At 42.7% G+C, this 25,769-nt stretch overlaps 2 protein-coding genes across 3 annotated transcripts; one reads left to right on the top strand and one right to left on the bottom strand.

Annotated features, from left to right (window-relative positions):
* Positions 1 to 2,001: 2,001 nt before the first annotated feature.
* Positions 2,002 to 18,422, top strand: LOC119278730 (cyclin-dependent kinase C-2). Of its 2 annotated transcripts, XM_037560065.1 has the most exons (31): positions 2,002 to 2,577; positions 2,656 to 3,178; positions 3,623 to 3,862; positions 4,376 to 4,464; positions 4,966 to 5,176; positions 5,260 to 5,441; positions 5,546 to 5,782; positions 6,657 to 6,844; positions 7,288 to 7,381; positions 7,473 to 7,529; positions 7,608 to 7,742; positions 8,388 to 8,453; positions 8,661 to 8,774; positions 9,420 to 9,581; positions 9,677 to 9,805; positions 9,903 to 10,004; positions 10,473 to 10,552; positions 10,627 to 10,736; positions 14,978 to 15,020; positions 15,053 to 15,122; positions 15,476 to 15,553; positions 15,664 to 15,754; positions 16,116 to 16,228; positions 16,346 to 16,418; positions 16,521 to 16,641; positions 16,756 to 16,873; positions 17,014 to 17,153; positions 17,233 to 17,290; positions 17,416 to 17,486; positions 17,589 to 17,947; positions 17,979 to 18,422. In XM_037560065.1, exons 1-31 carry the CDS (start codon positions 2,035 to 2,037, stop codon positions 18,134 to 18,136), a joined length of 4,755 nt encoding a protein of 1,584 aa, XP_037415962.1. In that variant the 5' UTR covers positions 2,002 to 2,034; the 3' UTR covers positions 18,137 to 18,422. The 2 variants fall into 2 exon arrangements, with proteins under 2 accessions (XP_037415962.1, XP_037415961.1); XM_037560064.1 differs by lacking the exons at positions 2,002 to 2,577; positions 2,656 to 3,178; positions 3,623 to 3,862; ... (14 more) ...; positions 10,627 to 10,736; positions 14,978 to 15,020 and adding an exon at positions 15,945 to 15,974 and having other exon boundaries at positions 15,072 to 15,360; positions 15,472 to 15,553.
* A 139-nt stretch (positions 18,423 to 18,561) lies between these two features.
* On the bottom strand, positions 18,562 to 21,391 carry LOC119278731 (cell division protein FtsY homolog, chloroplastic-like). Its single transcript, XM_037560066.1, has 11 exons — positions 21,058 to 21,391; positions 20,878 to 20,982; positions 20,712 to 20,785; positions 20,537 to 20,595; positions 19,981 to 20,018; positions 19,756 to 19,876; positions 19,590 to 19,658; positions 19,419 to 19,501; positions 19,107 to 19,175; positions 18,949 to 19,011; positions 18,562 to 18,846 (listed from the first exon to the last, which is right to left on the bottom strand). Exons 1-11 carry the CDS (start codon positions 21,334 to 21,336, stop codon positions 18,733 to 18,735), a joined length of 1,074 nt encoding a protein of 357 aa, XP_037415963.1. The 5' UTR covers positions 21,337 to 21,391; the 3' UTR covers positions 18,562 to 18,732.
* Between the last annotated feature and the right edge of the window lie 4,378 nt (positions 21,392 to 25,769).

Consider the following 25,769-nt stretch of genomic DNA (forward strand, 5'->3'; position numbering starts at 1 on the left):
ATTAATATTTTTTAATACATGGTCAACATTTTTTCTATACTATTCACAGAAAACATTTTTTCTATACATATTTAATATTTTTTTGGCAATTTTTTTATTAAAATATTTAAAATATAATTTTTAACATTTTTAATGCATAAATAACATTTTTATACACATTTAACATTTTTCAAATACAAGTTTAACATTTTTAATACATGGTCAACATTTTTCAAATACAACTTTAAGACTTTTTTAATACATGATCAACTTTTTTTCTGTACACCTTTAACATTTTTCAAGTACAAGTTTCACATTTTTTTAATATACATGGTCAACATTTATACTATGCACATTTAACATCTTTCAAATACAAGTTTCACATTTTTTGAGTATACATGGTCAACATTTTTACTATGCACATTTATTATTTTTCAAATACAAGTTCACATTTTTTAAATATATGGTTAACATTCTTTCTATACATATTTAATATTTTAGAATAAATTTTTAACATTTTTAATTCATGTTCAACATTTTTTCTATGTACATTTAACATTTTTCAAATGCAAGTTAAAATACTTTTAATACATGGTCAACATTTTTTCATGTTTGATTAAAAAATGTAAATACTTGTTTAACATTTTTTAGAAAGCTTGATTAACATTTTATAAATACATGATCCACTTTATTCACACATTGTATACATGGTTAATATTTTTTATACACATTTAACATTTTCCAAATGAATGATTAACAATTTTCAAACATTATGTTAAGTATATTTTTGTAATATATATGTTTATACTTTTCGGAAGTGTAAAGAAAAGTAAAAAAATGAAAAATGAAACACGAAAAACAGGAAAAAAAAGCCCGAAGGCTGTGCCTTCCAGCGCATTTGTCCTGGCCCATCTGAACCTGCCTTGATGCGAGGGTTTCCCTAGGTCTCGCTTAAAGCGAGACAAGGGGGGGCTCAGGTTTATGTGGGTTAGGGTGGGTCAACGTGGACCGATCTGTTGTGGAAGCCGTGCCCAGATCGCATACGAGGGATGCGCAGACAAATGGGCTTGGTATAGGGTCCGGTTCGAATTTTTTTCTTAGACTGCCTACGCCAACACATAAGGAATGATTATATGATCAACACTTCTTGAATATATGATCAACATTTTATAAATACATGATCCACTTTTTTCACACATTGTATTTTTTTGTATACATGGTCAATATTTTTTCTATACACATTATCATTTTCCAAATGCATGATTAACAATTTTCAAATATTATGTTAAGTATATTTTTAAAGTATATATGTTTATACTTTTCAGAAGTGTAAAGAAAAGTAAAAAAACAAAAAAGTGAAAAAAAACCATAAAAAACCCAAGGTTGTGCCCTCCAGCGCATCTGGCCCGGCCCATCTGAAGCTGCCTTGATGCGAGGGTTTTCCAAGGTCTCGCTTAAAGCGAGACAAGGGGGCGCTCAGGTTTATGTGGGTTAGCGTGGACCAACGTGGACCAATCCGATGTGAAAGCCGTACCCAGATAGCACACGAGGGATGTCCAGACAAATGGACTTGGTATAGGAGTCCGGTTGGATGTTTTTTTCTCAAACTATCCGCCCCAACATGTAAAGAAAAGCGGATGGTCCGATTGAAAATGCTCTTACTTCTTGCTATCCCTACCATACCCCACACCGCTCATCCTCTCCATGAATTTGTCCCAACCGGTCTTAACTAAGCCAAATTTGCCATCATTCAGTGCATGGATTTCACATTCAATCTTTGTAATTCATTTATTTTGTTGGTTTTCCGATCTTCTTTCTAAAACCCGGTCAAAATACATTCCGAACTCGCCAAAATATGCCGACATTGCTTGAATCTTCAAAGTCAGTCAAATTTTATCTGAAATCTCAAACACAAATAAAAATGGAAACTTGATGAAATATGGTTTAGTGGCCTCATCTTTTGACATATCAAGCCCAAACTTTAAACCCTAGAGGAGCAAAAGTCTGTCCCCGACCCAAAAATCCCCCAAAACCCTTCCCCCTCGTCCCGCCGCCATGAAGCGGAAGCAGAGCGCCGCCGCCGCCGCCGCCGCCGAAGTCGACGCCGACGAGCCCTCCCAGGCCCCGCTGCCCCTCGACGACTACTCGGGCGACGTCTGCGCCGCGCTCACCGCGCGCTACGGCCGCTCCGCCTCCGCGCAGCACCGCCACCTCCTCGCCACCGCCGCCGCCATCGGCTCCATCCTCACCGACGACGGGCATCCCCTCACCGCCGAGTCCTACCTCCCCGCCGTCGTCTCCGCGCTCCGGGCCGCCGGCCCCTCGGACCCCGCCGCCGCCGCCGCCCTCGCGTCCCTCCTCGTCATCCTCATCCCCCACATCTCCTCCCTGCCGCCGGCCTCCGCCTCGGAGCCCGCCTCCTCGCTCGCCGCCTTCCTCGCCTCCCCTGACGCCTCCAAGCTCCCCACCGGCACCGTCCGCTCGGTGGTCAAGTCGCTCGGCCAGTTGGCCCTCCATCTCGACGCCGCAGCCGATTGGGGCGCTGTCGCCGCGCCTCTGGAGGCTCTCCTCGCTGCCTCGGTGGATCAGCGGGCCAAGGTGAGGAAGCCAGGATTGGAGTTCCTGTTGCTGATATAGAAAACACACTCATGTGCATGCCATTTCTCGCTTTGCTAGGTCCGAAGATGCGCGCAGGAGAGTGTGGAGAAGCTATTTCCTTACTTGGAGCGTTCCGGTTGTGCGAAGAAAGCTAGCGGCCTTGCAATTGACTTGTTTGAGAAACACATTTTGTCGGTGAGAAGTCTTGCCAAGTTGGATTCAGACGCTTCCGAGGCTAAGGAGACGGAAGCGGTTCATATGCTAGGCGCGGTGGCAGTTTTAGTTCCATATCTATCTAAGAAGGCAAGGAAGACGGTTTTCTCGGGTGCTTATCGGCTATTGAAACCCCGTTTTAGCCCACTCACAAGGCATGTCCTCAGGCTTATGGAGGCCTTGTTGGAGCATCTTAAGGCTGAGAATATTGAGTTGGAGTTGGAGAAGCTCATCTCCTTAGTGTTGGCTTACCTGCCTTACGATGAGAAGAAGCCTGATGATACCATCATCGCAGCATTACAGCTGATGAGAAATTGTTTAGGGAAACTGGCTGGTCGCCCAAAATTGTGGACAAAGGTTCTTCCGTCTGCATTCGAGGCAGTTTCAGGTTTGCATCTTCTTGCTTTTCATGCGTCAGGATTTGATGCAATGAGCTTCTTATAAATATACATATGGCCAGTTAAAAGAAGCATGACTCCACAGTTGACATACCTAGGTGTTCGTCGTTTAGGAATAATGAGTTCTTCTAGTTATCATGATTTTTTCATGCTGAACAAGTAGTCCTCAACCATGCTTTGTCCATTGTTATATTAAATGGATGCATTAGGGGGCAAACTTATCTCCTCAGTTATGAAAGTTAGCACTTGCCATCTTGTTTTTTGGGTTGCCTTTGAGAGCGTATCTGTTCAAAGTTTGCACACAGTCCTTATGTCTTTGACCTTTTCAACACTTATGGATTGGTGATAGATGTATCTGGGTTTATCTTATGTCACATATGTATTATATAATACTTACCAACTTAACTTATTTGTCATGCTTCTCAACTTGGCAGGATACCTAATTCTGGACAGTAAATGTTCTGAAGATGTAGCGGAACTGTTAATAGAGTGCATCTGTTCTCATGTCGACCAAAGTATTTTTGTGACTAATGAGTCAGGGTGTGATGCTGAGGATTCGAGTGATGGGGCTGCCATCAAATCAATCTGTTTGTCTATCAACAAAAAACTTAGAAAGTGTGCTTCTCCTCCTCAAAATGTGTTAAAAATTGTCCTGGCTATGTTTCTCAAACTCGGTACGTCTTCAGTTATTTCAAGTTTTCAACAAGAACATCTCCTGCCTTAATGATTGGATCAATTAAGTAATCATTTGAGAGAGTCTTTTGAATTCCATGTAGTAGTTACCCTGACTCTATAAGGTTTGTTTTGTTTAACGTGGTTTACCCCTACATAGAACATCACATGCCTTTAATATTATCTCTTGCACATATATTGAATTTTTTTGTCATTTTGAGTACAAATAAGTACATGTGGTGCTACAAAAGGTACATCAAACACAATGTTAAAGTAGTTAGTATTTACTCCTGCAAGGCTGCGACTACCTAGCAAACTGTTAAGACATATGAAAGGTTGACAAAAATCTCCAAGCACCTTTTATCCTGCCATATTTTGTCATGCATTGTGTACCCTTTCCGCATAACTGTTCTTCCATTTTTTTCATAATGTAACTGTTATGTTGATATTGCCCTGCTTTACACATCACCACTTTTGATTCATCAACTCTTTGGTATTTGTTAATTCGTCTGCAGGGGGGAGTTCTTATGTCTTTATGAAAGATATCCTACTAACTTTGTCACGGCTTGGCTCGAAAATACACAAAGAACCACACCTGAAGAATGTAAGTTCATTTCTAGATTATTATCACGTCCAAAAAAGGGAACACCTTAGTTTTGTATGTACATCACCTCTTGTGACCCTAAAATATTACTCCCTCTGTTCCAAAATAGATGACAACCTTGTACTACTTTAGTACAAAGTTGGGTCATCTATTTTGGAACAGAGGGAGTATCATATTTGTTCTCCTTTTCCTTGTTTTTCTGCAGATTTTATCTTTTTTCCCTAAACATGTAAATTTCACATGATTGGATAATACTGTGTTGATGTTATAAACTTGTTCCTGATTTTTTATCACCATTTACGGCACCAATTCGTCGGTGGTATCACAATATATCACTAAAGAGCGGTATCACTAGATATGTTCTCCTTATTCCATATAGCGCAAAATGTAAATAACAGGATAGAATGGTTTAGTATATAGTCAATGTTTACTCCACACATATTTGCACTTCACATTTTTAACCTTCCATTTAGCTTAGCTTTTCTGTTGTCACGTTTGCAGGTTGAGGAGTGCATTGGGGCAGCAATAGTTGCTATGGGGCCTGATAAAATTCATTCTCTACTTCCAATATCTTTTGAGGAGGCTTGGTTTACATGCTCAAATATGTGGATTGTACCCATTTTAAACAAGTATGTTTATGGGGCCTCACTGCAACACTTTTTAGAGTACATTGTACCGCTAGCAAAATCGTTACAAGAGGCTTCAAGCAGGGGTAAAGACAATTGATTCAATAGGTGCTAAATTCACATGTTAGTATGTTACACAACTTCATGAATTTTTCCTTTATTCTTTCAGCCAAAAAAGCACGGAAATGTAAGGAATTGCAAGGTTGGAGTGATCAATTGTGGAATTTGCTTCCTGCCTTCTGCCGCTGTCCGTCTGATGTAGATCAGAATTTTGGTTCCTTGTCCAAACTGCTGCTAGAGATGCTGAAGTCTGATCGGTGTCTCTACAAATCCGCTAGTAAAGGCCTGCAGGTTTAGTTCTATACACTGTGATTCCTTATATTTAATCTTATAGACTCGTATACTACAAAACTGCTTCATTTCTTCTCTCAAACAATTTATCTATTGTTTGCCAGCAACTTATAGATGGAACTAGAAGATTAAGCAGCAGTGATGAAGATGTAGAAGTCCCTGCAGAAGTTTCAGCCTTGTTCTCCTCAAAGACTAGTAACTTAAGCTGTGTAAGCTTACAACGGTGCTCTAAAAAAGATGCTCGTAAAAGCATGAAAGTCTTGGCATCACATTCTGTGGATCTTCTTTGCACTTTTGCAGATGATTTCCTTGAATCATCAGAAAAGCGTGCTCATTTAAAGGTGCATCACTTACTCAGTTGTTTATTTTACCAGATGATTCTCTTTATAATTTTTTATTTCTCCAAACTACTTGACTCAGTTGCATACGCACATTTTGAAACAGCATCTCATGCTTGTGGACAAACATTTATGATTCGATTAATCCGCGCATGTTAGATGCATGGATCATGGATGCCTGTTAAGATGTTAGATTTAGGAAACATTTTGTCATTGTAAAGAGAGGCCATTAGAGGCATGTATGCTCGTTCAGTTTGAAATTTAAAATCATAGGCTGAGCTCTAAGTTTCATGCAGATGCAAGACTAAGTGCATTGTGGATAAGGGAGAAAAGAGGACCTTTTGGGATCCTGTTTGCCTATCCTTACGGATCCTTAATTAAGTTGCCGCGTGACTTGAATTAACTAAACAGTCGCATGACTATGAAGTGTGAAGATTGCTTTACAACATGTAATGTAAAACTCATGCATGGAGTTTCGTTTCTGCATAAATGAATAGTTTTCTTGTACTTAATGATTGTTCTATTTTTTCCCCTGTGTATGCCGTGTACATGATTTAAACCTTGTTGTTGGAAGACTAAGTGCAGACTTGTGTAAGGTGGTTCTCACACATGTTAGAACCTTAAATCTCTGTGTAGGACAACAGTATGCCTCCAGCTCTCCTACCCTGAAAGTTTTTGCCGCACTATGCATTTTTGGCAAGATCTGTTACTACTTGTAAGCGTATACCTTTGTTTGGAAACAAGCATTTATGGGCCACTACTTCTCTTCAGCATGGTTGAACAATTCCTGTGTTACTTCGCAATGGTTATCGATCAACACCCCTTTTCAGACCATACATTGTGTGATATTTATCGGGTTATCTTTGTCATTTTACAGGATGCGCTGAGATCCCTGGCTCAAATTTCTGGTAGCGCAAACATCTGTAACCTTTTTCTTTCACTACTTAAAAAATGTGGTTTGGAAGATACTCCATCGACGCCAGAGAATCTAGAATGTGAAGCAAATGAGGTAGATGGAAAAGGCGAAGAGAATACTGATTCAACAGCGGAGATAAATAATAAGAGGTTTGCTATTTATCCTAACCCATCTGTAAGGTCTGATCTTTTTAGTCTAGGTTAAGCATTCTGTAGAAAAAACACAAAGTTAGTAATACCAAAATATCAGGTTCTCAGCAGTGTCAGAACTTTCTACCATGTAAATAGGTACCTACAAGCCATAATTTTATAAGGAAATCAATGTTGTTAATCTGTAACCTACTAGGGCAATCTTCCCATCCAGTTAAATAATATCATGACGCCGTTCTCCAAATAAATAAATAAATCTTGGAACAATCATGGCATCGAAACTAGGATTTTTCTTGGAGTTTTACATATATAGGAAGTTTCTTATGTGATTATATGCATCATCATGTATGCATATGTGGTTACTATGTGGTAGCCAACACATAAACGCATCCCATCCGGAAGCTTGTTGTGCATGATATATGATTATGATTTTGCTTGTGTAGGTCTCTACTGATGGAACTCATTTCAACACTAGCTGAAGCTGCCGATGAGGATGTGCTTGATTTGTTTTTTGGATTCATCAAATCTTCTTTACTGGTATCCTTGCTAATCTCTGCTCTTATTATGCCCCAATGTCCAACTGTTAGTAGGGAGTTCATTGTTCATACTACCTATCTTTTCTCCTCAGGATAGCATCAAGTCATGTGAGAGCAAAGCTCTCTTCGCATTAAGCACAATTTTGAAGGTCAGCATGAGTTCCTCATATCCAACTTTCAGATTTGAGATGTATTTGTTTGCCTTTAACCCCTTTCTTTACTTTCAGGAACACCATGAATATTCGTTAGCCCAGTTGGATGAAATAATGATGCTTCTTCATGGAATAAAGCCAGATTCTAACAATGCAGTTTTAGAAGGTCAATTAGTATGCTACAAGTATCTGTTGGTTCACATGATTAAGGTATGGCTGTTGCACTTGTAAAAAAATGCAACTACAAATCTTTGAGCAGTGAGCACCGTAAGAGCACAAATACTTGTTAATTAGAGGTGCACCGTTCATCTATTAATGTTCCATTGCACATATTAGAATAACATGACATCTTAGTTTTGCAAAGTGGATATTATGGACCTTGGTCCACAGCAGGATAAATTGGCTGGGATAAAAGGAGAATAGGGCAAATATAACGGCACTGCAGCAGGGCTCATCCCTGACGTAGAAGAAGAGGCTCTGAGACTGACCTTTTGGAAACTACAAGGCTTCCTTGTCCATGTTTGCCAGCACCTATCCTGCTGCCACTACTGTATCTTCTGGAATACTAGCCATACCCAAGTAGCTAGCAGGCTAACTCAGCCCTACCCTACACCTTCCTTAGTGGACGCACATGTTGCTGCCTTGGACATGCCGGATGGCCATAGGGCCCTGGCCCATGACCATAACATTGGATGCACCTTCTACCAAGAGAGCATCAAGCATCGGCATGATGTTCTTTGACTGCAATACTGCATGCATGTTTTCTTGTGTTACTTTAGTCTAGTTCTATGCTTCGTCCATCCTGCTTGCTGAATCATGTGCCATGGTTTTTACTTAACTTCTACCATTCTGAAGGTTAATGAAGAGAGCACAAGCAAGAAGGCATTCTTGATTCTAAATGAGTTAATACTTGCATTGAAGGTGTGTTACCCTATCCTCATATTTTGATCAATTATCAGTTGTGTATTAGTCTGCTAACATCATGTCATACATAATCACCATTTATACAAGGATAAATTTATACTGACTTAAAGCAAGGCCATGAAAAAGCTCACGTGATAAGATTCTTTCTTCCTCTTCTGCCATCGACTGCTTTGGTTCATTCACACTGTTTTCTTTTAAATGCAGTCTAAGAAGGAAAGTAGAAGACTAGCATACGATGTACTCCTGGCTATTAGTACTAGCTTGAGGAGTTCTGAATTGAATAACGGAGATTCAGATCTTCAACGGCTATTCACAATGGTTAGCTAACGAACTTCTTCTCTACTCTTGAGATATTTTTCCTATGTTTCTTTGATGCGCAGAGGTATGGTGCCACCATGTTTGAGGAGACAACTACTTCTTGTTTTTCCTGTTCCTAACCACTGTAGCTCAAATGTTTGTTTCGCCTTTCATGAAAGAAATCTAGCAACCTGTTCTCTCCATTTATACCATTAAATGATAGTATTATGATTTATGAATTGCTGCGCCCATTAAGTCCTTTCATAAATTATAAAATACTGATGCCTAGTGCATGAAGTCTATGCAAGAACAATTCTTGTGAAAAGCGTCAAGCTAAGTTGTAGTTTTGCAGCATCGATACTTGAAAGCATACAGTCTATAAGATATATGGTCTGATTTTGAGAAGAGCAATCTTAGAGTTCTGAGAACATCGTGATGATGTTGGACCATTGCCGTGATGGTTTTGTAAAGGGCTAACCTGCATACCCAAGTAGAGATCTATCATACCTATATAGTTTCTTAGATTCAGTAGTTATTTATGATGTCTGCTTTATGTAAAGTTGTAAGTAAGCAATATAGTTCCACATGGCAGGAGCATTAGTCTGTCTCATATGCAGGATTTCCATTGTTGAAACATTGAAAAAAATCAATTTCGTCAACTTTCAGGTGATGGGATATCTTTCTAGTCCGTCTCCTCACATAGTGAGCGGAGCAATAGCTGCACTATCATTGCTTATATACACTGATGCTGATTTCTGCGTGGAAGTTCCAAATTTGATACCGTCAGTCCTAGTTCTGCTGCAAAATAAAGCTATTGAAGTGATTAAGGTGGGTTCTGTGTCTTCTGTCTGCCCTGTTGGGTTGTTTTCAGTTCTCCTGTCATCGAAGAGTCTGATTTGTTTTATTATTATATAAAAATCTAGGCATCTCTGGGGTTTGTTAAGGTGTTGGTAACATCTTTGCAATCAGAAAAACTGTTGGGTTTGCAAGCAGATATCATGACTGGCATATTACCAATGTCATCTGTTACAAAGCACCATTTCAAAGGGAAGGTTAGTCGGTGCAACTGTTCCATGGTTTAGTTTCCGTCCATTTTGTATGTTCTGTATGGTGCGCTTAACAAGATGTGTTTTGATATTTTGTACGCAGGTTATACTAATAGTGGAAATATTGATCAGAAAATGTGGATTTGATGCCATTGACTTGGTTACACCTGAAAAGTACAAGGAGTTCGTTAGAAGTGTTGAAGAGGTGAGATTCCCTTAACTAGTTTTTTTCTTCTTAATTTTGCTTTAGAAGAGTGATCTATACGTTTTCATCTGCTGAATGTTTTGTATACCTTTTTTAGCACTAAGCACGTAATGGTTTTGGCCAAGCTACATTCAGCCTGTGATTGATCCATATCCATCAATTTTAGGTTAATTCATCAAATGTAAATGTTTAGTGAGAATTAATTCCTTCATAATCTTCATAAGTTCATCATATAACTCACACTAGCTATTGAGTGCAAAGATGCCGAGCTCTTGTTTGAAGTGTTACTTTTCCCCCCTCATATAAAAAAGTTACTCGAGCCCTTGATAAAAACGTTATTTTCCCCCCTCGAATAAAAAGGCGTTGCTCTTTAACTGCAAACTTTTCAAAAGGGAAAAAACAGCAAACCATGAGGCCACGAAGATTTCAAACCACTCCCTCCTCGCGTACTGAACTTGAATTTTGCAGGGCCGCAAGGGGAATAATAATAATCCAGTAGATGGTGCACCGTCCGAGGCGAAAGATCCCGAGCATCATGCTCCAAAGAGGTAAAAAGCCACGGCCAGCCCCTCCTTGCTCTTCCTTCACAACCCGTTGCTTACGCCATTTGGCGTGTGTACAGAGGAAAATGGGCCGATTCCAACGCCGAGTCTGGGCAAGAGGAAGCGCCGGCCGGGAAGAAGGAATTCTTCGTCAAAGGGGCGAGGAAGCCTCACTTCCGGGGCGGCAGAGGCAGAGGCAGAGGCAGAGGCCAGCAGCACGGCAGAGCGTCAGGCGACAGAGGTGGTTTCGGATCCAGATCCGAAGCGCAGTCAGGAGACGGCTGGAGCAGCAGAGGCGGAAGGCCACGAGGCGGCGGCACGAGGCCCGGGAACGGCGGGTTCAACAGGGCGCGAGGCCGCGGCGGCGGGAATGGGATGGGGGGGCCGTCCAGCCACTCCCCTGGATTCAAGAAGGCCAGAACCGCGGCGGCGGCGTCATGAGAGATCAGACAAAGTCGCTCGCACCGCCCAGCCATCGCCGTGAAGGCCATGGATTTTAACCGTCCCGTCATGAAAAGAGTTTCCCAATGGGCCCGTGCAATTCCGGTGCAGTTTAGCCGGGCCCCATGGGTGGGATTGACAGTGGGGAATGCTTTACGGAGCAGTGTATCCGCGTTGTGCGGTGAAATTTTGCCTGGTGTAAAACATGCGTGACGAGCTGTAGGATTTTGAAAACGCCAAACACTCTGCACGCGGTGTCGCTTGCTTCCTCGTATTTTTGGTTGGAAAGGGATGCTCCAGCTGCTTAAGCGTGGAAGAATCGCTGAGATATTTTGGGGCTAGTGCCGTGCCGGCTAGGGTGGGGACGGGCCGGAGACAAGGACGACGTGGCTGGATGGGTCATCTTGAGTCTGGTCATAGCGGGAAGTAATTTAGAGCAGTAACAATCAGTGGCGGCTCCACGAAATGAAGGCTAGGTATTCATTTAAATTTTTTTTTGCTCTAAATGTAGTATATGAACCAAATAACACTAGCACAATGACAATAGCAATGTTTCAATGTACCAGACCATAACGACATGAATACATAAGTACCTTTTGATTGATAAAGTGATGATATCCTTCTTACAATATAACTTTGCGGTCTCCTTTTTGGAAAAGATTGATGACATCTTCATCCTTCACTTACTTGAAAAATTCTCTCTCAACAAATGTAACCAAACAATTGTTCAAATATTCATCACCCATTTTGCTCCTTAGCTTATTCTTCACATGGCTTATTGAAGAGAATACCCTTTCAACACTAGCAGTAGCTACTGGCAGAATCAATACCAACTTAAGAAGCTTGTAAGCAATATGATATTGTCCATGCTTGTTTGTCTCCACAAGCACAACTGAAAGTTGACACAGATTTTTCAGGTTTTGAAACCTTTCATCTCTACGCACATTAGTAACATACATGTTTAGTTGCCATGAAAGCCTTGCCAGTTCATCACTTGTAAAATCAAAAGCATAAAACTTTGTAGCAAGCCTAACCAACTTCTCTTGGTCATAAGCAGCAAATAGATGAAGTGGACAGAATGTTGCCATGCAAGAAAGTAGCTCTGTGTTTACATCATCAAATCTGCCATTCAACTCACTGATTTGCCTATCAATGACACCCACAAACATATCAACCTTGAAGCGGTGGTAATTGACCACACCATTACATAAACCCCTTCTAGGCCAGCCAACGGGAAAGTAAGGACCCTCCATATCAACAACTTTGATCTTATGCTTTGTACAAAAAGATGTGACCTTTGTGAGAAAATCATCCCATCCAGCATTGGTCCTCAAAGCCTCCAAGTAATACTTTGTGTCACGAACAAGCTCAATAGCATGAACAATATCTTCGTCTTGCTTTTGCGAAGCTCTACACAACTCATCTGTGTATCCAAATTTTTCTTGCATCAAGTGTGCCATGAAAACAAACTCAAATGATCGAAATATTGTCTCTATGGATAGAGCCGCTAGTGCCTCCGCACCATGGTACTCGTCTCCAATCTTGCGAAGGACTCGTCGTAGTGCACCATACATAGAGATGACATGGTTCACAGTTTTGAAGTGAGAGCCCCAACGTCTATCACATGGACTTCCCAAACCCATTTCCTGTTTCAGCCCACTCCCTGATTCTACTTCTTCCAATTCCAATGCATCAATGAGTTCTTCAGCCTGAGCTATCCGAAGCATTCTCATCTTTTTACAAGACATGCCAAGAGCATTTAACAAGTGTGCAAGCTGCTGAAAAAACCAAGTACAATCACCACTCTCCTTAGCAACAACAACAAGAGTTAACTGTAGTTGATGGGCAAAACAATGAACATAGTAGGCATAAGGGCACTTATCCATAATCAGTTTTTTCAGGCCATTAACATTACCTCTCATGTTACTAGCTCCATCATATCCTTGCCCACGAACCATCGAAAAGGTCAGATTGTAGTCCATAAGCATTTTCTGAATTGCAGCTTTTAGTGTCAAAGAGGTAGTATCTTCAACATGAGCAAGACCAAGAAATCTTACAACCGCCCTTCCTTTCTTATCAATAAAACGCAAGCAAACAACAAATTGTTCATTCTGATACACATCACTAGACTCATCTGCTAGTATTGCAAAATGACCACCATCAAGTTCTTCAATGACTAATTTAGTAGTCTCTTGTGCACAACATTTTATCACCTCTTGTTGTATATCATGGTGAGTCATCTTGCAGTTTCGTGGAGCATTCTTGAGAACAACCCTGTCAACCTCTTCAAAAATTCCTGCTAGCCAATTTAGAAGCTCAAGAAAATTTCCTTTATTTAGTGAGTCTTCACTTTCATCATGTCCTCTAAATGCCAAGTCTTGGCGCAACAGAAATCTCACACACTTGAGTGTCCATGTCAAACGTTGTTTATACAAAGCCTTGTATTGTGAGGTGTTTGAAGCAATAGACTCCCGAATTGATGTTTGTGGTGTAGTGAACCTATCATACTTCTCTTGAGCTTCAGCATGAGCACCACTAACCTCGCCTTCATGTTTCTTCAATCTCGACTTCATGTTCCAGTTATTAAATCCCTTATTCACAAAAGCATCTCCATCGGGACATCTTGTTTTATCCTTGAATAAATAGTAAACGAAGCAGAAAGCTCTATGTTTTTCCACACTATACTCAATCCATGGAAATTCTTTAAACCAAGCACGGCAAAAGCGACGATCTTTCCCACTTTTATTTGTAAACTTGAACTCATGATTCTTTAGTTGACATGACCCCATCTCAATATATCTCCTTCTTACTCTATCTTGGTCATTGACAGCATACACTGAGATTGGAATCCGCTTTCCAGGATCATGTTCGAGTGCCTCCAAATCTGCTTGCATCGGTTCATCATCTTCATCAATAAATTCATCATATTCTACATGAGGCGTTGAGGTTTCTCCTCTACTCTCCGGTTCTTGCCATAACACCAATTGCAAATTGCTCTCCAAATGAACAGGAGAAGTACAAGTACTAGATGCAGCTACAGTCTGATTCGGTGTGGATACTTCATCTATTTTCCTTGCCTTTGAAGCCTTTTCCCACATTGCCAATATGCTACTGCCAACAATTCCACTCCTCTTCATCTTCATCTATGTTTGGCCAAACAAGGGGAACATAAATTTAGATACTTGCACCTGTTAAATAGATCGACTGCCTGCATCTAGTAGTTTCAGCAAATCAAGAAATTCCCAAATTGGGGGCGAGGCCGCGAGGGCAGAGGTCGTCGCAGCTTTTGTTTTTGTGCCGCGAGGGGCGGGGCGCCGCTGCCAGGTTTGCCCATCCCTGCTCGGCTACTGCTGCTCCCTCCGAGTCGAACAGGAGGGGCGGTCGGGGGGCCAGGCGCCGCCGGCGCGGGTGGCGGGGCGCCGCCGCTAGGGTCGCCTCCGATAGTTGACATCTACCTCTGGCGGCGCTTCGTGCGGGAACGATGCGAGGAGGGGTCGAGTGCAGCGACTGGTCGAGCGGAGGGCTGGAGGCGTCGGTGCGAACTAGAGCGAACCAGAGATTTCGTGGGCTGCGTTTGCTACTTTGGTTTGGGCTGAGATGTATATAAATTTTTTTCGTCCAAATCTTGGGTATTCCCGTGCATACATAGGCATACACTTGCCGCCGCCACTGGTAACAATGCATATGTTATCAGTTTATGTTACTATCTTCATAGTGGGTACTAGTAAAATATATATCATGCAAGTCGTCATTTGTTAAGATGTATATTCATTCTCATTGGGTTGTGTTACGCTACTTCAAACACTTGGCTTCACATTAACTACACATGCCAGATAAGTAAACTTGTTCTGAGATGTGTTATGTTACTCGCTAAGTTAGCAGACTAAGGACGGACGGGGCAGTCGGTCCAGAAAAAGAAGAACTTTCTGACAAATGCCTTTTCCTTCTGTGCAACACGGTGCCCGTGCGCGCGCGTTTTTGTTTTTGCTTAATCGAGAAACCCCCAGATCGGGAAGGAAATATCGGATACGGATGACGCTCTATCTCTATCCGACGTGACCGCACCGCACCGCAGCGCAGGGAGGCCGGCCGAGGGCTCGCTTCAAGAGCCCGTGCGGGCTCTCTCGCGGCCCATGTACCTCTCGGCCCTCGCCTCTCTTCTCTCTCGCGGCTCGGAGTCGGAGCCAGATTCCGGCGAGCGGCCCTAGCAGCAGCGGCGGCGGGCGGCGTCTCCGGTTCCGGCGGGCGGTTGGGCGGGCGGCCATGGCGGTGGCGGCGCCGGGACAGCTGAACCTCGACGAGTTCCCCTCCTGGGGCTCCCGCGGCGTCGACTGCTTCGAGAAGCTCGAGCAGATCGGCGAGGGCACCTACGGGTCCGTACCTTACCCTACTCCTCCCTCCCCTCTCGCTACCAATTCGCTCGTCGCCGGATCTGGCACCTGACCCCCCTCTCTCTCTCCCCGCCGTCGCGTCGCCGCCGCCAGGCAGGTGTACATGGCCAAGGAGACGGAGACCAACGAGATCGTCGCGCTCAAGAAGATCCGCATGGACAACGAGCGCGAGGGCGTAAGATTTCTCTTCCTCTTCTCCTCCTCTTCTCCTCCTCTTCCGTCCGATGCCGGTGCCAGCTCCGGCGCGAGCGTGTTGTGTCTGACGCCTTGTTTCGGCTGCCGCAGTTCCCCATCACGGCGATCCGCGAGATCAAGATCCTCAAGAAGCTCCACCACCAGAACGTCATCCAGCTCAAGGAGATCGTCACCTCCCCAGGTGCCTGCGCAGGACTGACCCCAAGCTCCCTCAATTCATTCCCTCGATTGATATATATATATATATATATATATATATATGTATATATATATATATATGTATATATATATATATATATATATATATATATATATATATATATGTCGTTCTATTCTCTCTACTGACGGAGGAGGAATTCGCGAATTCGCAGGCCCGGACCGAGACGAGCAAGGGAAGCCAAGTACGGCCCGATTCCACCATTCTCGCTTGCAATTCTAGTGCTTTGCTTTGTTTGGGGGTGGGTGTTGCTTATGCTTCTGCCTGTAAGGCCGCGCCGCCTGTCTGATGCCTTGTCGTGTTGTTGTTGCAAAAAAATAAATAGTCGACGGCAACAAGTACAAGGGGAGCATCTACATGGTCTTCGAGTACATGGACCACGACCTCACCGGACTCGCCGACAGGCCCGGGATGCGCTTCACTGTGCCGCAGATCAAGGTAGAACCGCCGCCCGTTCACTCGGTTTCTGCGATTTCCCTTTGATGCCAATGAGGTTTTAATATTTTGTTTATGGATTGATCTCGTCTGGTGTACTGTGATCTTGTCTTGGTCCAGTGCTACATGAAGCAGCTGCTCACAGGCCTGCACTACTGCCACGTCAATCAGGTGCTGCATCGAGATATCAAAGGTATTATATATGTTTTGACTTCACGACCGGAGTTTTTCATAAAGTTTGCGAGGTACCTTGTTGTCCGTTTGCTGAGCTAATGTGTTGATGCTTCCCTTGCAGGTTCTAACCTTTTGATAGACAATGAGGGTAACCTCAAGCTGGCTGATTTTGGGCTTGCGAGGTCGTTCTCTAGTGATCACAATGGCAACCTGACTAACCGTGTCATCACCTTATGGTATAGGTAGGGCATTAGAACTTCTGCCCACATAGTCATTGTCACGATTGCATTCGTTATGCATGCCACGTTTGTTGCCTTTTATTTGACTACGCTCATTGTTTTTTGTTGGATTTGCAGACCTCCAGAACTGCTTCTCGGAAGCACAAGGTATGGTCCAGCTGTTGACATGTGGTCTGTGGGTTGTATTTTTGCTGAGCTTCTCAATGGAAAGCCAATCCTGCCAGGGAAGAATGAGGTATACCTTTATGACTTATGAGGCTTTCAGCAATCAAGTGTATAACCTAAGCATTTGATGTGATTTAAGCCCCCTTTTTGCACTCGAGTTATAGATATACCATTTGTAATTTTAATCTTATATGTATGTCATTACTGCAGCCGGAGCAGCTGACCAAAATTTTCGAGCTTTGTGGCACCCCTGACGAGTTAATCTGGCCTGGTGTCACTAAGATGCCGTGGTACAACAACTTCAAGCCTCCCAGAGTATTGAAGAGAAAAGTTAAAGATGCCTTTAAACAGTGAGTGCTATGCTTGGCATTGTTATGTTGTGTTGCTTTGTCTCATGTCGCTGGTGGTCACACTTTTATGTGTTTGCAGTTTTGACCGGCATGCTCTGGACCTGTTGGAGAGGATGTTAACTTTAGATCCATCACAGGTATAAAATGACAATTTTGGCAAGTTTTGCAATCAAATGCTTTTAACTCCTTGGGCCCGTGTATGATAAAAGTTTACCATTCTTTGCTTTTCACTCCTCAACAAATTCACTCTTAAATTGTTCAGAGGATACCAGCGAAGGAGGCACTTGATGCAGAGTATTTCTGGACTGATCCCTTGCCATGTGACCCGAAAAGGCATGTTCTGGTCACTGTTTTTATTATACTGCCAAGTAATTTCCTTTCTAATAACTTCTTGAGCTAAGTTGTGTCATGACCATTAAATGTTCGATGATACAGTTTGCCATCGTATGAGGCATCACACGAATTCCAGACTAAGAAAAAACGTCAGCAGCAGAGGCAAGCGGAGGAAGCTGCAAAGCGCCAAAAAATAAATCATCCTCCCCCACATTCTCGCTTGCCTCCGATCCAGCATCCAGGCCAATCACACCAGATCAGGCCTGGCCATGCACCACCTGTGGCAGGTGGCTCGAGCCACTATGCGAAACCTCGGGGACCTGGAGGGCCTAACAGGTACCCGCAGGGTGGGAACCAAGGCGCAGGCTATAATAACCCGAACCGCGGAGGGCAAGGCAGTGGCTATGGCAGCGCCCCGTATCCTCAGCAAGGAAGAGGACCTCCTCCGTTCCCTGCAGCAGGTGCTCCACGCGGTGGTGCCGGCAGTGGCAGGTGCTCCACGCGGTGGTGCCGGCAGTGGCTATGGAGTCGGTGGCCCAAATTACCCACCAGGCGGTCCGCCGTATGGCACGTCCGGTCCAGGCCGAGGAGGCCCCAACTATCCTCAAGGCGGTTCTCGCAATCAGCAGCAGTATGGTAGCTGGCAATAATATTTGTCATATCACGTCGCGGTGATACGCCCCTCCAGTTGGAGTATTTTTATTTGTAGAATCTTTGCTGTCCAAATTCTACTTTCTGTGATTGTTGTGCAACAGCTCTTAAGGTACGTCCTTTATGATTCAAGCTGTATTTTATCAATGTATAAACTGAGATTGTAGCACAACAGGCTATTGCAGTGTCTCGTTTATGATTCAATTTGTATGTTATGAATACACGAAATGTATAATCACCTTATGATTCAAGCTGTATGTTATGAATGTATGACCATTAATGAGATGTTCTTGTAGCATGCAAGTCTGAAAACAAAAGTTTGCTATCAATTACTGTTGGTACTCTTGCTCAATGTATCTGCAATGTGCCCTGAGCTTAATCACAAGAATCATATACATACTTGCTTCTTTGGAGCTTAATCACAAGAATCATATAAAAACTTTGCTTCTTAGGATCAATGACAGAGACAAGTGAGGCGGATGAGTCGACGACTGAACCAAAAAAAACTGTAATTGTTGAAAAATTTGCTTCTAATAAGTTCTAGCATGTTAGCCAAAATCTTGTTACATGAGAAACACTAGTAACAGGGTCAAATTTACGGGAAAATGGCTTCAACAAATGCCTCTGCATCAAAAGGTTGGAGATCTTCCACCCCTTCGCCGACGCCAACAAACTTGACTGGAATTCCAAGTTCGTCCACGACGCTCACCTGAGACAGGATTCAGGTCGGCAAGTTTAGTTGCTGTTTATTTAAGATCCAGGACTGGAATTTGTAACTATTATAAGAAGGGACTGGAAATCGTGTCCGTACCACGCAGCCACCACGAGCAGTCCCGTCTAACTTCGTCAGGATGAATCCTGTGATCCCAACAACCTGGTATGAAGCCAAGAAAGTCCCTCATTATCACTATCTAATAGAAATATAGCTGATGAATCAAGTAAGTATCAGAAATGCAGAGTGGCAATTACATCGTTGAACTCCTTCGCTTGCTGTAGCATATTTAATCCAGTTGTGCCATCCAGAACCAGCAAGATCTCCTGAAGAGAACGATAAAAGTTATCGCACACACTGAACAAGCAAAACACGAGATATTGATGAGATCTGTTTGTGCACTTCTGAACTTGCTAGGTACTCCCTCCGTTCCAAAATAGATGACCCAATTTTGTACTAAAGTTAATAAAAAATTGGGTCATCTATTTTGGAACGGAGGGAGTACTATGCAAAAAATGTTGAACTAATTCATAAAGTTAAAAATATTTTTTAACATAAATACAACATACATTAGGAGCACCAGGCAGGGCTTTAGCTATGACTTTCTTGCAAGAAACCAACTCTTCCATCAGACCGTAATTTGTATGAAGTCCTGTAAGATTATTGCTACAGAACAATTAATTTCCCAGACAAGCAACGAAGTAAATGTATTATGCTCCAATCTGTAACAACAACCGTACGTCCTGACGTATCACATAGAACAATATCAAACCCTTCACGCTTCCCTCGTTTTACTGCCTGCGAAAGAACTACCAAGCGAGTCAAATTAGACGAAACATAAGAGTTGGAAGCATTATGACAGAATAATACTTATTCATTCATGCTTGGCAGACCGGAAGTTCATACCTGATGGAGCCTGTGCCTTCTTATCGTTATCGATAACAATCTCTGAGCCAGTCCTCTCAGCCCAAATTTCTAGCTGGTCACGAGCTGCTGCTCGGAAGGTATCACCTGCCGCCATCAATACCTATATTATCGTTGAAAGCAGGAACATAAGCTCTCTAATTTTACAACAATGTGCTAAAGCAATATGTATAGCTGAAGCAGGGGATGTGAAGTAAATGGCCTCACCTTCGCTCCTTCATTCTTAAATCTGTAGGCAAGTTTTCCTGCAAATGTTATAGATAACAGAATAGATAAATTCGCCACTTCGTAGCATCATTTCGACAAATAAGGTGCTATAACACATCTGTTTAGCTCCATAATGACCAATTAAACCAGAAAAGCTAAACACAATCCTACCCCACATTCTAACTTTCTGCAGTTGAAAGATGTAAACAGTTTTTTTCCTGAGTTGATTTGATCAGACCTCTTGTATAACACATCCTACATTGGCATTATAAATTTACTTCAAGAAATTAATAATCCATTTAGCAGATCTCTTTGGATTATAACCATTTAGTTCGTTGTCAATAAAATAACATAGGTCGGAACTAACACCGCTGAATCATACAAGCAGGATAAGCAATTCTTCATGGCACTCGAACCATTCGAGAGGCAACAATTTATTTACACTGCAGGCCCAAAGTGCTAAATCACTAGAACCCATATCATTCCTTGCTGCTACAAAATCTACACCTAAATGCAAACCAGAACCAAGAATACAGTAAAGCATGTCGAGAAGTACCTAGCGATGTCGTCTTTCCGCCTCCGTTCACTCCCACAATCATGATGACCGCCGGCTTCCTGCGAAAACGACCAAGCACGCTCAGACCTCCCAAAATTCAGACACCAAGCAACAATGGCGAACTAGTGGCCACCACTGGCTTCATTCAGTGCAGCAGGCAGAGGGCAGGCAGAACCTGAAGCCGAGCTGCAGCTCGGTCTTGCTGCCCTTGGTCGTGAGCAGCTCGAGGATGCATCTCTTCAGCGACGCCTGCGCCGCAATGAACAACGGATTAGACCACGAAACAAATCCCGTTGTGCTGCACTGTAGTAACTGACGGAGGCTGAGACTGAGCTGATCACCTTTATCTCGGTCCCGGACTTGAGCTTGCCGTCGCGGATCTGGTCGCGGAGGGCGTCGACGATCCGGAACGAGATCTTGGGCCCGAAGTCCGACACCAGCAGCGCCTGCGCCGGCGCCAAGAAACATCGGTCAGAGGGGGAAGAAAAATGGAGCGAGGAGCCGGTGCTCAGGGAGGGGACCTCCTCGAGGTCGTCGAGGACGCGGTCGGTGTCGGCGAGGTTCCAGTAGGTGAGCAGCTCGTCGACGACGGAGAGGGTCTCGCGGGTCTTGGAGAAGCCGGAGAAGAGCTTGTCGACGTCGCTCTTGGCCTTCTCCTTGATGAGCCGGCCGAGGCGCGTGAAGAAGCCGGCCTGCCCGGCGGCGGCCGCGCAGCGGAGCCGGCCGGAGGGGCCGCGCGGGGCGGCGGACGGCGGCGAGAGGAAGGGGAGCGCGCGGGAGGGCGCCGACGCCGACGCCATTCTTGGGCGCTGCCTGGCTGCGGTGCGGATACCGGCGACGGGATGGGTGGTGGGAGAGGATAGAGCTGAGCGAGCTGGCCCGCGCAAAACCGCCGTCTCTTTTCCGACGCAAAATGGCTCCTTTTTGGATTGTGGAAAATCGTGGGGGTGAAACCAGGAATTGCAACTAATGATTTATTTATGAGTGTTTGATATTTGTAAGTCAGATTTAGAAATAATTTTAAAACGGAGGGAATATATCTTAGGTATTGCTCCCGTATCAGATCGATCTTCTCTCCCTCCGACCATTTCGCAGACAGCAATGCAAGGTGGAGGGAGGACGGAGTGAATTCTCGTCTCTCGTTCATTGTGTGGTACTAGCGTACTACCCGTGTACCAAAATATAAGCCGTTTTGATGTTTTTGTAGGCTAAACTTATATTTTGATATGAATGGAGTAGGTTTTGGTGAAGTAGTCATGTTGCGTCGAGGGCGATGTGGGCTGGTGGAGTTAATGTGTCCAGTAGAAGTCTCATGGCTCCAATTTCATCTTGATGGACCTTGGGAGCTTTTGTCCTCGTTGTTTTTCACGGGCGACATATCGATTATTTGCAGAGGCGGAACCAGAATTACTCAAAGCCTAGGGATAAAACTAACTGACTAAAAATAGTGAGAAATACCGTGTACGCCAATGTGTGGTAAATCGTATGCCACAATTTGACATTAAAACCAAAATATAAATTCATTATTTCACAAGAGGAAATTTCGTAAAACAAATAGTTTAATAAAAAAATGCATCATTGCAAACACTGTTTACCAAATTATTGAAGACTTGCTTAACTCGAGGCCATCATTTCTTCACCGGCAATAGTAGATGGACCGGGAGCTGCAAAAATAAAATTGAGTATTTAAAGACTAAGTCAATTGTTCATACGAAATTTTACAAAAGAAGAACATAAGTACATAACATAACATTATCACGAAATGCATGAGGTAGTAGCACCTTGCGTTTCCTCATTTTTTTTTATGATAGCACTGAATAATATTAATCCTCAATCCTGAAAAAAGATTTAATTGTACAGGTCCTTGTCATCTTGGATTTCTAATCTCCTGATGACCATGAAATAGAAGTGACTAAGTGATATAATTTGACAACACCAATTCAGTGAGGTTGCCTCATACTCAGTATTACCTGTGCGGAGGAAACACCAATTCACTGTATCATCCATTGTTTGGTACAAAGGTGTTGGAGTATAAAGGAACTAGGGAAAGAATTGGATGATACAGTGTACATATTACCTGTGCTGCAAAATGTGTGTGCACTCTAGTTTCAATAGTTGGAGAAGATCAGAAGAAGGAGAGACAGGTGGTTACGACGCCGCATGGAATCGCAGGTTGATGACTGACGGCGGCGGCGGCGCAGACGAGCGAGGCCAGTTTTTCGCTGTTGCAGATCGGGAGAGGGATTTTTTTTTTCCTTGATGAACGAGCGACAGATAGAAGCGTAAACCTGTACTGCTCGATTGGTTTTCTGTTCTGGTGATCGACTGAAGTTGGGCTAATGGGCTGAAGCCTTCTACGTGTATGTGAAGCCGATGTGAAGCCTGGGGCTGGCCTTTTATGTACCACAAATTCACAAATATTTCGTACTATGTGTTTAGGTGCTAGTTGGGTCACGCCTCCCCTGATTATTTGTGCTGTCTGTCATCGTGGCTCTACATGTGCATCATCGGCGACAAAAGTCAACTTCTTCAATGACTACTTCTTTTGAGACTTTGCGAGCAAGATCGTTGGATTGATCTGGCGATGCTAGCATGACTAGTTGCCTAGACCGGAGATTCCCATCAATATGTTTGGCGTGATTGCCAATCTTTGCCGCACGCGACGATTTGCTATTAGGATGATTCGAAGATGTTTGATCCTCTATAACTCTTTGTACGTACTTTGCTAGTTGGATTTCTCGATGATCCATATCATTGCTGATAGCTACGATGGCAGCACAACAACGACAAGTTCAACGACGACTTTGACAATAATTTCGAAGCTTATAGTCTTACTTATAATCTCTTCTTTTGTTGAAGGTAATTCATGTATCCGTGGGTTCGGTTTCCACATTATTTAGTTGTCATATTAGGATCTTGCATGAGAAAAATCCAGGCTTGATTAAAAAATTGACCTTAGATTGTCATGAACTAAAAATGGTACTTTTGAAATGAATAAGAGTAAATCTATTATAGACCCCACCTACCTTTGTACAAATCCTTATTTGTGTGGTGGTTTGGGGCTGTTGAACCTTGACAATTTTTTGACTTCCCTTCATCTTAGATGGCTCTTGTTCAAATGGAAGGACCCCGTTAAGCCTTGGATCGGTTTGGGACCCCCCTGCGATGCCAACGATCGTGACCTATTTCATGGCGGCTACAAAGGCTACTTGGGGATGGTAAAAAGCCACGTTTCGGGATTCCATGGTTTGATAGTTTCAGCCGAGAGACATGACGCTGAAACTAGGATTTGACTATTTGAAGCTTATATAGCACCAGTCATAAGCTTGACGATTTCTAGATGGCGCCTTAAGCGTCCGTATAGGCGCACACCGTCCCTCCGCCATGGGCCGGCCCAGTTACATGTTTTTTTCCCTATGTTTTAAAAAAAACTATGCTACTCGCGACTCGAACTCTTAAACCAGACACACAGCGCCAACAGTGGTAAGCATCGTGGCAGATGACCTATTGTGATGCTTCTACTTCATTTTACTTCTTTAATAAAGATAAAAAACACTTTGCTCTCTTTCAGTTTTTTCGGTTTATGTTTTTTCGGCCAGTTTTTATTCTGGCCTTTTTCTCTTTCTCTTTTTTTTTCATTTTTTCTTTCTTCAAATTCCGGTACTGTTTCTAAAAAATCGTGAAGTTTTCTTAAATTGACGAATTTTTTCATTTTTTATGATTTCGTTTTTCAAATTTGATGTATTTTTTTTTCATTTTTTGGTGAACCATGTTTTTTTTGCAAAATTGATGAATTTTTTCCAAATCCGATGAAGTTTTTTTTTCAAAATTGATGAACTTTCTTAAATTTGATGAACTTTTCCAAATTCATTGAACTTTTTCAAACTTGGTGAACCTTTTCATTTTTCAATTAACTATTTTTTGCAAAATTGATGAACTTTTTTCAAATGAACATTTTAAAAATTGGTGATTTTTTATTAAAATTTAATGATTTCTTATTAAATTTTGATGATTTTTTCAAACTCGATGACCTTTTTTCAAACTTGATGAACTTTTTTTCAAATCAATGAACTTATTTTAAGTTTTTTTCAAAATCCGTGAATTTTTTTGAATTCATGAACTCTTTTGTCAACTTTTTTAAAGTCAACGTTTGACCGGCAATTGGTCGACCAATCAACCAGTTTTTTTTTAGGGAAACCAGTGAACCAGCTGGAGCGAGCGATCCATTCGAGTTCGCTGCGATCGATCAATATAAGTTTAGTTTGGCCGGCCTATTAACACCACCCTTCGAGCGCGTGAATTCCAAACCGGCGTTGAGAGCGCCAGTTAGGAGCTCCCCATATGCTTGTGCACAGAATGTGCACACCCTTTTAGCGCATGTCGTAGGTAATGGGCTGGCTCGTCTAGGGGGTTGTGGTTTGGTTTTCTGGAAAGCTTCCATCAGCCTGTTTTGTGAAGCTTTCGATCGCCGCCCCCCTGTTTTTTATGTTTATTTTTTTAGTTTACTTTGTTTTCTTTTTTTTTTCAAATACGCAATTTTTTTCAAATGCATGACTCTTTTTTCAAATCCACAATACTTTTTGAAATTCATGAACTTTTACAATCCATGAACATTTTTTCAAATAAGTGAACATTTTTTTCCAAATTTGTGAACTTTTTTAAAAACCCATGGATATTTTCTTAGTTCACAATTTGAGTTTTTTTTAAATAAAACGGCTAACGAGCGATCGAGCAAGCGACCAGGGCGATCGAAAAAATGCTAGCGAGTGACCGAGAGCATGCGACCTGGTGACCGAGTAACCGAGGCACTTTGGGACATGATTAAACTAGTTTTTTGAAGTTTGGAGTGTAAATCATGATGTATTGGAGGGTATTTGGATTTATCTAGGAGATTTGCTATGAAAACTATAGTTTCCTCCCTCTAGATTATAGATAGCTACCCTAACATGTGATGCCCATCAGCAGCACAAGGCAACCCATCACATCACATGCTTGCTAGCCCGGTCGTCCTCACCAAGGAAGCACGTGTGCATAACCAAATGGTGCTTCCATTTGGCGCTAGCAGGGATGCTCCTAACTAATCATAGGTCTTCACCTCATACCCATAATTAATCTCAGTAAAAATATCCATAGGTGTAATATTACTCAATCAGGTGAGCAGCTCCAGTATTAGGAAGTCATACATTAACAACAGAGTTATGGTTTGAGGAGGCTCTGCCGTTGGAGATACTTC

The sequence above is a fragment of the Triticum dicoccoides genome, chromosome 3B (assembly GCF_002162155.2).
Source record: "Triticum dicoccoides isolate Atlit2015 ecotype Zavitan chromosome 3B, WEW_v2.0, whole genome shotgun sequence".
NCBI lineage: Eukaryota > Viridiplantae > Streptophyta > Magnoliopsida > Poales > Poaceae > Triticum > Triticum dicoccoides.

Bases quoted from the DNA above. Each gene is read 5' to 3' on its own strand.
- LOC119278730 (XM_037560065.1), top strand. From the start codon at position 2,035: ATGAAGCGGAAGCAGAGCGCCGCCGCCGCCGCCGCCGCCGAAGTCGAC. The intron at 15,021-15,052 runs TGACGCTCTATC...ACGTGACCGCAC, and splicing joins AAGGAAATATCGGATACGGA to CGCACCGCAGCGCAGGGAGG. The intron at 16,229-16,345 runs GTAGAACCGCCG...GTCTTGGTCCAG, and splicing joins TCACTGTGCCGCAGATCAAG to TGCTACATGAAGCAGCTGCT.
- LOC119278731 (XM_037560066.1), bottom strand. From the start codon at position 21,336: ATGGCGTCGGCGTCGGCGCCCTCCCGCGCGCTCCCCTTCCTCTCGCCG. The intron at 19,502-19,589 runs GTACGGTTGTTG...ATAATCTTACAG, and splicing joins TCTATGTGATACGTCAGGAC to GACTTCATACAAATTACGGT. The intron at 18,847-18,948 runs GTACGGACACGA...ATCCTGTCTCAG, and splicing joins CTGCTCGTGGTGGCTGCGTG to GTGAGCGTCGTGGACGAACT.